Consider the following 18,296-nt stretch of genomic DNA (forward strand, 5'->3'; position numbering starts at 1 on the left):
ATAACTCCTATTTATCCTATGATATTGAAAATTTTAAATTATCAAATATAGGTATCTAATTATGAATCAATCTCAATACTACCAAAATTATTTTAGTAATTAATAGAATGCGAATTTTAAATTTTTATTAAAAATATTTTCGTTGATAACTACATGGTTTTTGAACGCAGAAATAAAAAAGCGTTTAATTCTATTCAATTAGGGAGTTCACATGGAACTTGTGCACTGCCAACATTAAAATTTGCACCCTAAAAATAAAAACATTTTTCTATTAAAATTTTACTATTTTGAAGTGAATATTATAGTTAATTAAAATATTGTTGCAAAAGTATGTTTGAGTTAGTACAATAATTAAAACTTAATACATAGGCCCATGGGCGCATCTAATGAAAATTAAAATAAATATAATTTTAAACTAGATCGAATAAAACAATATCATAATTAATTCAATACCGTTGACAAATTATTATTAATTATGAATATACCTAAATAAGTTGGTGCCTAATGAGTAAATAGAAATAATAACCATAATTTTGATCTATATAATATAATATATATTATATTTAATCAAAACAAACACATTGGTAACTCTAAGTAGCTACCATTATTGTAAAATAAACGTAAACACACTTACGTGATATTGAGCGTAGTGCAGTAATCAAGGAAAACTACTTGTTTAAGTTTTTTCGTCTATAGTTTTGCATTCTAAATATTTCTATATTAGAAGATTGTACAGGCATATTTTATGTAGGTAGTATAATTGCAGAACCAGAACCAGAATTAAATATATTATTCATTTGACAATGATATGCATTTTTTTTTTTTACGATCAAAAAAAATATCAGCAAGTTGAGGCTAATATATTATAGATATATGGATATAATATTTACAAGATCAGTATTTGTATACAACGTAAGTATTTTACAGTAATTTTTAGGCAAAAATTAGCTTAAGATAAATGGGTGGTGGCATGTATACTGACCACCATAATTTCACTCTAAACGGGCAGTGGTAAACATAGCAACCACCACAAAGGAGACCCCCTGAGCCCCCCAACATGAATTTGGGTTTTCAAAAAAATTAATTTTTACTCCTTATATAATTAACTTAAGAGAAATCAAAGTTAAAATCTCTTATAAATATAACCTCTATCTTTATAAAAATAAATATTTAAGATTTAAAATGCAAAACAAAAAATTTAAAAGTAGTCTGTTAAAAAATTATAATATTAAAATATATATTATGATAATTATCAATTAATTCCTTAATGAGAAAATAAGTATAACAAAAAATTTAAATAAAAATATACCTACCATACGATGATAAAACATAATTATTATTAATTGTATTCTACAATTGTCACCACTATTGACTATGATGGACTATGATAGGTTAAAAATCAAAAGAACACTTCTACATCGTTGCAGACGTAAATAATAAAACTATGAACCATGAAAACATTGATACAATATTGTAAGTTTGAATAGATTCGTTATTGTGTCTAGTAAGTCGAACGATATAAACACCTAACCTATTAGTAGTATAAATGTACCAAATATAGGTAATTACTATTTCATTCTGAAAAAAAAATCGATTTTGTTTTTTTTTAGTTGCCGTTCATAAAAGAATAACATCAAAAAATGTTTTGAATACTGTTGTATCTTTCTGAGCATAGTATGAAAAATACATGAACATTAACTTTTATAGATTTTTTTGAAGTTAAAAATTTAACAAAAACGGAAATTTTAACGTAAAATAACGATTCTCGAGGGATCCCTTAAATGATTTTAGTTTGTAATAATTATTTTATTACTTTATACTCGTATCTAAAACTAGAATAAAACTATGCAAAGTAAATCATATTATATTTAATAATAATTAATGCAGAATCTTGAATTCTATTTATTTATTCAAAACGGACATAATCGCGGAAACGTCAGCAATACGATACGAAATGGTCGAATGAATTAATATTAGGTATGCTGAACATCGTTCAATGTGTTTAACATTTCGCTATTGATTAGTAATAATATTATATCATTTTGTAATTTAATTTAAATTCAATAGAACATAGGAATTTTTTTTATGGATTTGTTGCGCAAGTGCTTTTTAATTAAATATTCAATACACAATTTTAAATTGATTACGATAAACGTAAAAATTTAATCGTTAAAACAAAATACTATGTTTAAATATAGGTTCTTAATTTTAAAATTAAAAAACTATCGCCAGTAACTACGTACTTAGTTTTAAATTGTATGCCAAAACCAGTTTTAAATAATTTTTCTTTTATTATTATTAAAAATGAATTACAATGTACCTGCAGTATAAGTGTACAATAAGTAATCGCGGTGACAAAGAATATGCAATAGCTAAAAAAAAAGATGTGTAAACACGCTGCAAGTATCACCCAACAGGTTAGACAAATTTTTAAAAATAATTTAATAGTTTCTTTTACATTTTTAAGCGTACGTATGTTTTAAACACGACAATCGCCAATTTCATCTTATTTAAAATCGATGATCTCGTTCTATTATTACAATAGTTTAAATATTCAATTATTAACTATATTATAAACTAATAAGTAATATCAATTTAGTTTGTTTGGGCATATTAATTCAATTTTTACCTACTTATGTGAAAGGTAAACGTCAAATCTTGCTAAACGAGTATGTTTATGATTATTCAAGGCCGAGAGCTTGTAAGTTTTTTATCATATTTACGATTTTCCATACTTTATTTTAATTATTATTATAACCTTCATGCAAATTTTAGTATTGGGTTTGATACTTTAAAACTATGCACTATATTATGTCATTGTTTTATACATACATTTTTTACTACAAAGTTTATGTTAATTTAAATAAACATCGGCTGAATTAGTTGGATCATTATGATTTATATAAATACGCTATAATTTTAATATTACTTTTAACATTTTAACCATTATTATACTGTTGTTTGTTAAAAAAAAATTATCTTGAATTAAATTATATTGAACCGACTATATACAATTATGTAACCATACACAGTAGTTCGTTATTAGTACGAGGTAGGTATACCTAGGTAAATATAAGTATTGATATGGGTATTAATTATGTAATTAAAACGTTTAATCACGATAATAATTTACATTTATGTACAAACCATTAGACGTCAATTGATAACGGTGTTGCATAAATATTACTTTATTTTTGTTGTTTCCTGCGATTATTATTAAGTACAGGGAATTTTCTACTCAATAATACACCCGAGGTACAATATTCTACCATAAACCACTCTCGATATTAAAGATTATAATGGCTCGAATAAAACGTCAGAAAAAAACATTAACTATATTGTAAAATCAACCGCTTGTCGGCTGTGTCGCTCCACTATACGAATCAAATACAACATTTTATGTAGTTAAAAAAAAAATCTAGACTTTTACGTACATAGTTGAACTGTGGAAGATAAAACATTTTAGTATGTCGATATGTACAAGTATATAAGATTATTTATTATTTTAAAATATAAACTTTTGAGCTGAGCAATAAATATATCGATTTTACAATGATGTGGTTTTATACCTATGCTGATTTTGTTTTTAAAATTTAACACAATCATCCGACATTAATTGTTTTTCATGATTTTTGTTATTCTTACTAGTCACAACAAATTTTCTCTTTTATTTTAAATATTGATGGTTTTTATTTTTATTATTATTACTGTAACAATACAATCATAATATAAATATATTAAATAAATTTATACAAAATAAAATTATTAAAAAAATATACATTTGTCGATTATTATAACGATAATAAAATCGAATTTCATTTTATACCACCTTAAAATAAATATATTAAATAATATTTATAACTTAGATGTACCTACACAAAATTTTGAAAAATTCTATTGAATAAGACGTATTGTTTTTTTTTTTTTTTTTTTTTTTTTTTTAAAGTATTGTATTTAAGGTTTCATTGAACTCCGGTAGACGTTAGTGTGACCCATCATAAATATATTAAATTGCTTTTACTAAGTTCTATATAATCTCAACTAAAAATATTAAAATACTCTATTAATGGATTAATATCTACTCCGTATCATATATCGTGTGTAATTTCTTTGTTAGCCCATTATTAAAAAAAATTGTACTATTTTAGGGAAACAATATAATCACGAGCGGAAATCATTTGTTTGTACGTTTCTTCTGCAAATACAAAAAAAAAAAGATTAAAAATAAAGTTTTTCCGTAGTTTATGAACGTATTGTTTTGAATTACCGCAATATTCATAATGTGATTTTCCATTACCCCCAATTTCTTGCGGCATTAAATCGATGGGCATATGATTGAAAATGTCTGTCGAATCCTCTGGAAATATTTTCAACTAAAACACATAACACAATTCACGAATACTTAATTTGAACACAGCCCATGATTATATTTAATATAATATGATCTATGTTTATATTTGTGATACAATAAAATATAAAAATTTAAAAAAAAAACTGTTACAGATTCAATTATTTAACTATTGCTGTTGCCGTTCTATTCAGTTTTGTTATGTGTCTTCTTCGCGTGTTTTAGGCATGGTATTGCTTTAAGGCTTTACTTGTCAATACCACAAATGTAGTGTATGTTTAACAGATTGTAATATATTTTGTGTAAATAAAAATACAATAAAATATTATTGTTGATTTATCCATATTTTATGTCTATGAGTCTATCACACAAAATAAGGTAAGTAAACACGTTGGATGGTAATCGAGCACAGATACTTGCAAGTATATTATTATAACTATTTAAATGTCAACAAAAACATCTAAACAGCTTTCGACAAAACATAAATATTGAAAAAAATAGTTATCATGTTTTAACATTGGTTTTTGAGTTTGTCCCGTATTTATAAATAAAATAAAATAAAATGAAAACTATACTCGAATACTTACCAGGTTCATAAGATTACTTCTCATAAATGGTCTGATTATGTTAAACAGCATAGTAATTATCGAGCCAGCATTTAAGACATGCACTTCTTTAAGTCGCACTGGCAATGCCTCCTATAAAACAAAATACAAAATAAAATTTACATTTTTCAGTTTTTTCTACGAACATGTATCTGCTTTTAGCTAGTATTATTATATTTTATTATACATTTCACTTTTAAAAAACCAAAATAAATAGTATAGCTATGTATTTGAAACAATATAGAATAGTGCCTGATGGGTAATCAATGGTAATATTATAACTAAAATTATAGTTAACATATATTTTGTACAAACTAAACAATTGTGCAACGTAAGGTTATAGGTTATACATTAAACAGTATAAACTACGCTGAGTTTAGGTTATACGCTTAAGGCTGGGTCATAATTACTACGACATAAAACAGTATATTCGTAGCTTTAAGATGTTCAGGTTTATATTATGATTCATGATGAATAAATATGAATAAATTATATTATAAAGGGTCAAGAAGAATATTTATTTGTATTTTAACGATTTATACTTTTTGGAACTACAAAACTTTTATAAACTTCAATACTAATAGTAATAATTAATGTAGTGGGTTTTTAATATGATTAACTCTGGCTTTCAACAATACGACCTAGTACAGGTTGCAGCCGTCTTATTGTGAATATATCGTAATAAATTGTTAATATTAACAACTTTCAATAGAAACACCACACAAATGTATTTAATCAAAATAAAAAAGACATATGACATGTACAAAAAATTGACTTATTTGTGACTTTTTGACCTGCTAATATTAAATTTTTATGTATAATATAATAATAAATAGGACGTATAATATTGTATACATATATACCAATACTGTACAGAAATTGTTTTTTTTTTGTCTAAAGACTATACCTACAAGAAAAATTCACATCATTATGCATTATACTTATACTTGTGCGGTATATGATTTTTAATGGTATTTTTCACTATTCGCTTATTTTTAAATCTAGATCATCAATATTTATGGTCTAAAATTAGTAAAAAATAAGTAGGGTTTAAAATTGAAATCACATTTCTTGATTTTAATTTAGATTTTGCTTATCTACATTACTTTTTTCTGATATCGATTAAAAAAATATACTGGTTTTAAAATTTTAAGATTTTTATAGTTTTGCGCATTAAGAATTTTATTGATTTATAATTAGATTTTATTTTATTTTTTATTAATATTTAAAATATTATTTTTATATGTTTACGATTTTAATTTTGATTTAATTATTAGTTTGATATAAATTTTTAATATTATTTAAAATAAGTTAGATTTTAATATAATTCTTGAATTTTTAGATAAATGTTAGCAATTTTTATCAACATTCATATTTTCTTTTTTAACATTTATTATGAAAATATACAATCTGTAAAGGTATTTTTTCTAGTAAGCATATACGATGTAGTATATATATTTTTTGCATGATTTGCTTGATTTAAGAAAATTATAATAATTAATTAGGTACTTTATATATTTTATACTGAAATAATAAATAAATATAATCTGTATTTTCATGTGATTTTTACATCGTTATTATTTTAAATACAAATACCTATATGTAATATGTAAATAGTACATCTGTAGATTGTAGTCTTTATACCTACCTATACAATAAGGAAAACTTTTGGCCATTTACAATATTACCGGCGTTTGGCTTAGCTAATATGGCTATACTCGCGAGTCGCGACCTACATACTATGCAGTACACCACTTTGCAGAATAATCGTAGTGATGATCATAAAATATTATTTTTTATGGTCATTAAAGACTTGAATATATTATAGAAATTGGAATAGTCCAAAAAAATTTAAAACTAAACAGTTTTTGTTCTACGCACTTGTACGAATCCTAGTAATTTTTTCATTGTATTCATCGGCGTCTTGGTGATATGCCGCCAACTTACACCTTTGCTGTTCATTGTCAATACCACCCCGTCGAATGTACCACTTGTAATCATCAAATATTCCAACATCATAAAAAAATATCTACAACAACGCACGTAGTCGTATTCTCGAGGATCGGTATTTTTGAAATTTGTGTATAGGAGGCGCTCTTGTTTGCCAGAACTGGGATTTAACACTATGCAAATGCTCCTATGTCAAAAAAAATAAACCAAAAGTTAATGTCCGAAATGTTCACAGCTATGAATATGGAATAAGGATGAATGACTTTATTTATAGATATAATTAGTCTGTATCGTGAGCTCAGCTGCAGATACAACGTTAATACAACGTTAATTCATAGTAATTTACGAAAACCATACTTACGGATATAGTTTAAAAGGGATGTATAATTTTGATTATTTAAATTATAATCCTTTTTTAATATAAGTGAAAATAAAAAAAATATATTTTTGAACTTTATAAATCTATCGTTTAAGTTAAAAATTAAAATTTTAAACAGTTTTATGATCTACAAGTCAAATATTATAAAAGTCAAAAATAATTATGTGATAACACCCTAACTCTACCTACTTAATGCCTTAAATTAGTTAAATTTTGCGGTTACTTTGAATGATTGATCTGATGTAATTGTTATGCCTCAGACATTTTAAATTATTTTACAAATCTATAACTTAAATGTCTAATAATTTTATAATACAATAGATCTAAGTTAAAGATTTATGAAGTTAATGGATAACTGTAATTTAAATGTCAATTATTGTATTTTGGATTACATGCGCCATATTCTAAGAATACATGATGTACGAATGTACATACAAAGTACCTACAACTACAGTAATGTAATATCGTACTTACATGCTATCGAATACCTGTTTCATCTCTTCGGAAGATGGATCATAATTTTCAAAAACTTGAGGTAGTTCTTTACGGTATTTGCAATAATTAGTGATTGTTTTGTACGCATCATCGACATTGAAGTAACTACTATGGAGGAACATGACGACTAATTTATCTACAAAAAACGACAAACAAACGAATTAGAAAAACAAAAATCAGAAAATGTGTAGAAAATTTTATATAAACTTAAAATTTATTTAGAATTTGATAAATATATCATAATGTTATATTAGGTACATATAATATATTTATGTATATTTTTTTAATTTTATAACACATATTATAACATGTATTTTAGGTAACCCAAATACTACATTAGGTTATTCTATATAAAACCGTACCTCGTATAGGAGGTAAGTCATCGTTTGCTTTCAATTTTTCTTTTAGCTCTTCGATGTCTTTTAAATTTAATTCCGGATACTTTTCTTGTTCTGACTTCAGAAATTCTTCATAACTTGTTTCCGGTTGATACATTTTGTTGGACCTTAAATAATTATAGTAAATCAGTCACATAAACAAGTAATTGGTTATAGCCTTCGACAAACATATCAACGATATTACAGTAAAATCATAACATTGTACAGTGTACACAACTGTTGATATATATTACGAGTAATATCGTAATTAAATCTCCTGATTGGCCTGATTTCTTCAAAATATAAATTTTATATAAAATGTACATAAATATTTATTCATATCATAATAATTATTAATAAATATAATATTATTATGTTGTATTAATAGATATTTAACGTTCACAAGTTAAACACTGTGTGTTATTAATTTATAATATTTTATAAATCAATAATGTTTTTTTTTTTTTTTAATGAGTATTGTATGATTTGTATCTATACCAGTATTTAATATTGATACATATTTTTAGGAATTTAGGGCTAAAAATATATAATGTATAATTATCCTTCAAAACTTTTAATATCAACAAGAAATAACTTTATTATACAAAATGAGAATTTGTATGTAAATAATACCAAGTATAATAATTAATAATTGTATTTAACAGTATATTCAATAATGATTGTAATACAAAATATTTTGAACGCAAAACCTTTCATTTAATTCGTTTTCTTTTATTACATAAAAATACTTGTTATTATATGAATTTTTGAAAAACTTCAATTTTTTACCTTTTTTTTTTTTGCAAATGTTCAACAAAACAATTTTTTTTTAAATTTTCAACTTATGCACGGATTGGATTTACCACATTTTTTTAACAGTCTGATTAAGATTTTACGAATTTTAATCACTATCAACTAAGCATAACAAGAATAACTTTAAAAAATTTACTTATTTGTGTTAAAAATTATATTGTAAACACAATATAAAATAATTTATTACATTTTCAAACATTGAACAATTAGTATTCAATATTTTTGTAGATAATGTATTACGCGGTCAACAACCTCGTAGTTGATAAAATGTAAAAAGCAATTTCACCTTTTGTAACATTATTATTTCTTCGAACAACCATTTAAACAAAAAAACTTAATCTATGCAAATTATATTTTAACGCAAAATTGAAGGTTTAAAGTTTGTACTAATTATAATTAGCAAAATTGATAAACAATATATATAAATCAATGCAAATAATAAAAAAAACATTTAGTTAATGAAGCTGAGAAAATATTTTTAAAATATTAAAATATAATAAGTAAATTAAATTATTGAACGTTATCTATAATTCAACGTTTATCAAACGAGAGAATACACATCATACTCAACGTATATTCGGTATAGGTATTATTTCCAATTAACAATTAAAGTAACTAACAGTTTGTATTCGTTCTCTTCTTAGTCTATTGATGACTGATGTCACGCACGGCGGGAAAATCTGCAGATAAAGGAAATTTAAAAAAAAAAAAAATGTTGTATCTAGTCCAAAAACATTTCTATAATAAAATATTAGAATTTTGGCGAGAGAAGTTTTCAAAATTTTGAAATTTAAACTAAAAATACTCTAGTATGATATCTTATGAGAAATCTTGCATAAAATTACTAAGTTTTACACAAATTAAAAATACTAAGAAATTTTAACCATAAAGTATTTGAATATTTTCGTGATTTTGTTAAATTTTATCAAAAATTAACCTTACATACAATAATAACATCGAATAGAATTAAATTTTGTATCAGTGCAATAAGTATCATAATTACAATAATTATAGGCATATATAGTTACAATTGTCGGTGTATAAGTACAGTCTTAATTTTGTTATTGTTTATAAATAATACATTTCCGGGTAAGTTGCAGTAATAACTATAAAGTACCTATGTTTTGAAATCAAGATTGGTGAATAATATAGTTAAAATAGTCAAAACAAAAAAAATACCTTAACCGGTTAGTGGTATACTGCTAAATTACTTAGGTATTACACCTATTAAAATAATAGAATTGAATAATCATTTCCGGTTTTATGATTGGTACAAAATATACAATTCGCGACCCGTAAGTTATTCGTAATTCATATAATTATGATGAAAATAGTAATAAGACTCAGGGTCATCTGTATAATATGTGTAAGGACCCGCGGTGCCTCCTATAATATCTGTAGTCTGAAATATAAAGGTTTGATTTGGATTAATTAATAAAGGAGGATACTAAAATACGTAACTCGCAAACAAAAATGTAAATTTTTAATCACCTCAGTATACGTTAAAGTTAAAATAATCAACATCAATTTACATTTTTGTATAATAGGTAATGGCAAATAAATACATTACATTAAAATCTTAATAATTAATACTATTTAGATTACTTCACAGAGATTTAATAATAGTTATGAGATTTTACAAGGCCTACTAATTCAAAACACAAATTATTAAGATAAATCATTAGAAGTTAAATGACTAAATCATCCCGCCCCCGCATGGCATGCTTTGGGACGTGGTTCAATTACACGAAATGTCATACAAAGTAGTTTATAGCTGTAATGAAACTATAACAAAAAAATAAAACAAAAACTGGTTTAAACGTAGGTAATTGTCAAAATAGCCAGTAGCTCGTATAAACACAAACGCAATATTTCGTCAGTTTCACAAACGCATCTATATAGTATATTATAATATAATAATATGCAGGAATTTGACACCTGTAGTCTTTGCCACGGAATAGCCTTAATTCAAAACGTTTTATAACACTTTAACAAATATTATCAACGAAATAAAATAAGAATACAGTTTTGAAGGTTTAAAAATTTTAATTTTCTTTCATCATGTTTGAAATTTGAAATAGAACTATGTCTTATTTATCGATTTAATTTAATAATTAATTAAGGTAATCTATTAAGGACATGAAATTGAAAATTTACCTATGTATATTATAATTCGAAAAATTCAAAAATAAAATATTTATTTTTTAAATTTTGTATCATAATTACTTCAAAATTCAAAATTTAAATTATGTAAAGTAAAATACCAAAAACCTATTATTACTAATAGATTAGTGTTAATACGAACTATATACAGAGTGTAACAGGAATATTTCACAAATATTGTAATATTTGTAATGGAAGTTAGTTAAATAGTCTTGTTACACCACTTACACCTTATATGTACCTATAACGTATAGGTAAACCACTCATTAATCATAATTTATCAGTCTGTGAATAGAAGTACAGAGGACGTTCTTCGTCATTCGTGGAAAATTCCATTTTCACCACCACAATACTGTAATGGTTGAATGTCGAACCCGTTATATTGATACGACAAAAATTTAATGTAGGTAATTTAGTTTGTGTATGTGTGTGTGTGTGTCGCGTATACATATTATAATTTATTAACGTTAATTATTACTACTGTCTTTGCACAAGTAAAACACGATAAAAACAAGTTAGTGAAGATTTGACATACCTAATCATAAATATAAATTAAACAAAATGATTTTAAAATTACATCTTCTATCATTAGTTTTCTATAAATCATTAAGAAAACGGTATTTTCTATGACGTTTTACATAGCCTTTTTCGGGGTTAGTACTGAATATAAGCATACATTTTTGATATTTTTTTGGCAGTAGCTCAGAATAATGAGACTTTACTTTTTTGTTAGTAACTGTTCGTTCATTTTTTTTTTTTTTAAATTGTATGTTCTGTTAATTATCGATAGATCTTCATGAAATTTTTTTTACGCTTATATTTACGATAAATGGTGATAAACAAACAACATTAGTATGATTTTATGACGTAGATACTTAAATAATATTTATAGTAATAATTATAAATTATAAAAATAACCACGATATTACGGTGGTTTCGTATTCATTTTTTTGTCTAATTATAGATATAGCATACGAAATAATTATAGACATTTAATACGATACGTAGGTATCTATAATACCATACATTACGCTATTATTATTATATTCGATTCTGATATTCTTATACAACTTGCAATGACGTCAAATAATTTTTCATCATAATGTATACCTTTTTTTTTTTTTAACTGGAAAATAATAATATATACGTGTTGGGCACTTAGATTGCTAGACGTCAACAAAAACTGAAAAACAACTTGCAAAATAAATGGGTATAATTACTACACCGCGATGGCTCGATGATGTATTCAAATTCAAATATATAGTAAACCATTGGTCAGTAGCGCATTCGTAAGCTATCTATGAAAGGTGGATATTATCAGACCTATATCCAAAACATTATAGTAGTCCTTAATTATTAATTTATAAAATATCCTGAAAAAAAAAATTGTGGATAATTATAATTTTAAGTGATTCTAAATCCCTCAATTTTAGACTTAATTACGCATTTACGCCTAAGTCTATACAATTACAAACTAAAATATAATGATATCATATTATATGTTATGATTTCGACTATTGCATTTTACCCAGCATATGGTAATGAAAAATTAAATCTAACGACCAAACGACGTGAACATATTAATGACAAGACAAACGAAAAAGCATTTTAGAATAAAAACGTATAACATAAAATGTATAAATTATAATATTTCGGAGACAACTACGAAGATCTGTTGTATTATAGTACCTACGTTGTTAGGGGTGTGGGTGGTAAAATTCCAACTTTAAAGGGTTTATAAAAAATATTGTAACTATGCATTTTTGAAAGTAGTGTGATAGATGCTCATTGCTCCTGTCCCTCATGTTTTCAAATCTTGTGAAAACGTTAACTATTGTTTACTTTACTTATTGTATTAATGGTGTAAAAAGATTAAGAATGTAATTTATAAATAATAAAAAAAAATGTATTTTTTTATTTATATATGAAAAAGTTATGAGGAACCAGATTAGAAAACTCTTATTGTCAAAAAATGGTTTTTTGTGCAAACATTTTCAATTTTTACTTTTGTCTACAAGAAAAAGTGTCTTCAGATACAAAATAAAATCCCCATCATCAAAAAATCAATAATACATTCATCGTTCCGCTAATAATCTAAAATCACATCAGATATGTGTGTGTTTATTCAAATTCGGTTTTAATGTAGGTTAATGTCACTTGTTATGAGTATGTAATACTTACTATTTGTAGAAAAATTAAAACAATTATTTTTACCACTTAATAATAAATAATCGATGGTCTATGGTGAAAATTGTATAAATAATATATTTTAAAGTAAAATAATTAAATCATAAAAATCAGATTTAACAACTATTTCAATTTCACAATACAAGTGAAAAAAAAAATTATTAAAACCTAACGATAATTTTTTTCTATGACATGTATTGAACCATAATGTTTAATGTGCAAACATTCCACATTTTCAACGAAAAAATAATAAATAATAATAGCAGTATTATTATAAAATAAATACAATTTTAAAATAAATACAATTTTAAAATAAAAAAAATATATTTCCAACAATTTACGAAAATACTCTAGTATAATAATATTGGTGAAAACTTGACTTATTTTATTTACCTTTGAATTTCGGCGATGCTGACAAAAAGAAATAGAGAGGTACCTACCTGGCGATAAGTAACTGGCAAACAAACACTTTTCAACACTGCTAAAACGTTTATGCAGTATGCACTACTCACAGTCGACGGCTGTGTGTAAAAAGCCGTTTTAGAGATAAAGGTACAGCTTAATCGCTTATAATTTATTCAATAATCTTCGATCAGACACCATTGTGTTGTACCAACGGTGGACTTTGAGTTAATAGAAAATAAAACTATGTCACTATATTTATGTTAAACAGATTTACTTTTTATACACAATATTATTATTATTAAACAGATTATAAATTGAAATATACAATATATATAGGTATTAGGTACCTACTATTATTATAACTATATACATGTTATATTGTACAATTGTACATACTAATCAAAAATTTTTGTAAGAAAACAACGTGTTACAGCCTATTGATATAATTAGCACATCGCACATGTTATTATTGTGCCGAGAAGTAACTATTTTATTTTATTTTATTTATTTTTTTGTAAATTAAAACACTCCGTCATTTTGGAGAGACGAATTCCCCAAATGTATAATAATGACAACCGTATAAAATGTGAAAATAATAATAAATCAATATTTTCAACTATAGTAGCTATAATACGGGACTATATGGGACTTGGGACTATATTATAGAGATACATAGTTCCTATGCAGCACTCGATAAATAATAGGTAATTATCGAATATTTTTCATGTTTTGTTGAATATAAAGTTATATTATTTTTAAAGCGTTTTTTTCAACTATTATCTCATTATTTTTAGTTTAATATACTAATTTATAAATGTATTTAACTTTTATCAAACCTATTCATATTTCATAATCTCATATTGTAATACATTTTAAAATTACAATCATTTCGAGATCCGAACTTTGAAGTTTATTACAAATTAACGTTGAAATTATACATATTAACAGGGCGTCACACCAGCACATCGTGTTGTGTCTCCGTCTTTCAAGTACGTAACATAGCAAATTTACGCTCAGCAGATCACGTTTAGTTCCGTTAGTTTAAAAGTTAGATTGAATCAACCTATTATGTAACTTGATGGTAAGAACATTATCTGAGTGCGTGTGTTGGTTTTTTACGATTATTCAGTTTTTAGGTGAATTATGAACATTTTTAATTTACGCTATATTACCTATATATATAATATATACGCATAACTTGCTAAAAATTGAATTATCATAAACACCAACATACAAACACAGATAATGTTCTTACCATCAATTTTCTTAATAGGTCGACTCAATCTAATTTTTAAACTCAATGGTTATACCTATTCTTGAAAGTCGGAAACAACACATGCGGGTGTTGGCGTCCTCTTAATGGGAACTAATATTTTTAGCAGATTCATCAGAAACTACAATAGTTGCTGTGTTAAAAATAGTAAGGTTAAAAATGCATAATATTCAAATAATAATAAATAAAATTATACAATATATTTCATGCATAATGTGTAAACTTGTAAGATAATTATAATTTATTTAAAAACTAAAATAAACACAATATTATCGTTAATGATTTTAACAAGATTTACTTTTAAAAAAAAGTAGCACAGTATTCGATAAGAATATTAACTCAAAAATTAAAATACTTAGCAAATAAATAGATTATAGAAACGATTGCGCGTGCGAATTGTGTCATGAATTCATGATTATCATCGAAAAAAAAAATTATAAGAACTTAATTTAATTGATAATAGGTTTTACAAAATGTTCATTATTTTTTTGAAAAATGAACAGATATCAACAAAAACAGCCTTGGTACTCTACCGTGGGTTTTTTAGAATAATTTAGTAGGTCATTGTGACGGGTGTGTAAAATTTGAATTTTATATTTCAATGATAAATCATCATACGATTGTACGATTGTATACGAAAAATAGGCTGCGTGTCCTCTCTAATTCTAAAAATGTTTAATAATTTATTTATATTACTATAAGCGATTTATTTTTCGACCAATGGTACAAGACTGAAGTGTTGAAATATTTTTTTGTTAAAAGAATATTGCATAATATATTATATTTCTTAAGAATTTATATTTTTTTAATATTCATCATGATATATTTTAATGTTATTATAGTTTCTAAATCAATACCAATAATGTACCTATATACTCATTATACTCTAGAGTGGTGTGAATAAGTTTGAGTTATAAATAATTAAAAATGTGTCAAAACACTTTGGAAATTGCATTACGGAATTACGAAAAGTTTCAAGTGTCTACGATTAATATTTTTTAAATTACTTATGACAAAATAAATAAAATCGTTGGGGGAAAAATGTTTTTGTTTTATCTGACTTCATAAAAATTTTAAGTTCAAATGTGTACCTACGAAAAAGAAATGTGAATAAATAATATATTTTTGAATATTTCTGTAAGGAGAGCGTACAAAGATGAGACGCGCGTACAATTTTCAAGCTAATCGACTTAAAAATTAACACTCATCGACTCAATCGATAAACGTCGGAAATATCGCTAATTCGTTATATTATATTCGTATTTCCATACAAGACTGCTGCAGTCTTTCGCGAAATCTATGATAGATTACTCGGGTACAATAATAATAATATTGTATACCAAATAGCAGCAATTAGGTAGATATTTATATATATTGTATTGTATTCAAATAGACACGTCTGATTTATACGATATGTGTAATAATGGTTGTACGCAGATACCTATTATCTATTGGCTACATGATCTAGCTATACCTACTAATAGTTATATAAGATTAAGGAACTATTCAGCTATATTATAGACTGGCCTTAGTGTCACGGTCAAATTTACAATATTTACATTTTTTACTGTTTACTTCCCTACACGTCTGCATCACCTTTTATCTTCATCGACGTTTTTGCTCGATTTATATAATTTAATTCGATTACACGGAATTACCAATTTTAATTTTTAGCAATGATTATAATATACACTTTATTGTACTTATATTATGTGTTTATGTCATAATGACACCACTATAATAACCCATTACACGGCGTGCATAATATAATTAATAATATTATATATACTAATACGTTTAATTATTATTTTATTAATAAACGCAGAACATTAAAATAATGCTTTATCTATCACATACTTGTTGACCTATAGGCTATATAGTATATTATTATACTATTATATTATTAATGTGCTTAGTATATAGATAAATTATGATGTGTAATACATTTGTTAGGGCAAGCGATTTTTTTTTTTTACGAAAACACACCAATAAAACATTGCATGCAAGTTCAAACCAATACTTCAAAGTTTAAACACTATAAAAGTATGTTAATAAATAAAATATGTAATATTTGTTTATACTCTAATGGTTTCTAGTGCCTATATGTATATAATTTACGAACTTAAAATAAAATAATATAGCCAATAAAAATGACCAAATTAAATCATACATAATATTCTAATTTACATTATTCAAACGGTAGACACGTGATAAATACTATAGGTATAATTATTGTTATTATATGAAATATACTCTAAATTACCTATATTGTGCGTTCATTATTCAAGATACACGAAATAATTTAATCAATTTAATGTCAATAAAATAATAATAAATTATATTTAATAGTCAAGTGTATAGTTAATAGTAAATTGTAAAAAAATATATTAATATTTTATTATAAAATCAATAATTCATGTATTTTAATGTATTCGTGATTGATAAATTTGTAACCAATAATCACGTAAACGAGCCACGTCACACGAACACAATGGCCATAGACTATAGGGTGTATCATAATAATTTATCGTATTGCAATACCACCAATTACTATACAAGCATAGTGCATAGAAAAAATAATACAATATTCGTTATTACGGCCATTTAAGTGATGAAAAAATAAAAATTAAAAAATGATCATTTCAAAACAACCTAATGTTATAAAATATAATTTTGAGAACCCTTTTTAATTACTTAACTGTGATTATTGAATTATTGAATTCTTTGTATGAATAAATGTTTCTTAATTTTTAATATCTTAAAATTATAGTTGGAAATATTTAAGTAAATATTTACACAGTATTGCATTACTGCAGTAGTGCGGTGTGTAAAACGTCTTAAAATTCTTCAGTTCCAAAGTACCTACGTATAATAAACTTTCAGAAATTAAGGCTCCAACACTTTGAATTTTGATATTATTAAAAAAAATATCGAATACATTTACCAGTATAATATAATCTAATTTAATTTAATTTATACCAGTCTAATTAGTTATTATTAAATAAAAAATTATACATACTGTATAACATGTGTAAGTTTATTTTGTTTTATTTATTGTTATTGTACCTATTTTATACAATATTCGGTAGTGGAAGTACAAAATTTCAAATAAAACATTCTCATCTGTGTTAACTAGTAAAAAAATCATTATTATTATTTTCAACACCTAAAATTAAACACCTGTCATCTTTACATGGTTATACAGATTATGCTCATTATGCTCAAGTCTCTAATGGTATTTCATTTTTCGATGTCAATCCAAATAAAAGGTTGAATTTTTACATTATACATTTATAGTATA

The 18,296-nt window shown here is 24.7% G+C and overlaps 1 protein-coding gene across 2 annotated transcripts; it reads right to left on the bottom strand.

Annotated features, from left to right (window-relative positions):
• Nucleotides 1–3,476: 3,476 nt before the first annotated feature.
• On the bottom strand, nucleotides 3,477–13,858 carry LOC132922318 (alpha-tocopherol transfer protein-like). Of its 2 annotated transcripts, none has more exons than XM_060985778.1 (7): nucleotides 13,711–13,858; nucleotides 8,140–8,282; nucleotides 7,757–7,913; nucleotides 6,835–7,090; nucleotides 4,936–5,046; nucleotides 4,268–4,373; nucleotides 3,477–4,195 (listed from the first exon to the last, which is right to left on the bottom strand). In XM_060985778.1, the coding sequence occupies exons 2-7, from the start codon at nucleotides 8,270–8,272 to the stop codon at nucleotides 4,140–4,142; spliced, it is 819 nt and encodes a 272-aa protein (XP_060841761.1). In that variant the 5' UTR covers nucleotides 8,273–8,282; nucleotides 13,711–13,858; the 3' UTR covers nucleotides 3,477–4,139. The 2 variants fall into 2 exon arrangements, with proteins under 2 accessions (XP_060841761.1, XP_060841762.1); XM_060985779.1 differs by having other exon boundaries at nucleotides 13,758–13,851.
• Between the last annotated feature and the right edge of the window lie 4,438 nt (nucleotides 13,859–18,296).

Source organism: Rhopalosiphum padi, chromosome 2 (assembly GCF_020882245.1).
Source record: "Rhopalosiphum padi isolate XX-2018 chromosome 2, ASM2088224v1, whole genome shotgun sequence".
NCBI lineage: Eukaryota > Metazoa > Arthropoda > Insecta > Hemiptera > Aphididae > Rhopalosiphum > Rhopalosiphum padi.

Coding starts and splice junctions, on each gene's coding strand:
- LOC132922318 (XM_060985778.1), bottom strand. CDS start 8,272: ATGTATCAACCGGAAACAAGTTATGAAGAATTTCTGAAGTCAGAACAA. Junction 5,047..6,834: donor AATTACTAGGATTCGTACAA/GTGCGTAGAACA, acceptor TTTGTTTTATAG/GAGGCATTGCCAGTGCGACT. Junction 4,196..4,267: donor ATCACATTATGAATATTGCG/GTAATTCAAAAC, acceptor TTGTATTTGCAG/AAGAAACGTACAAACAAATG.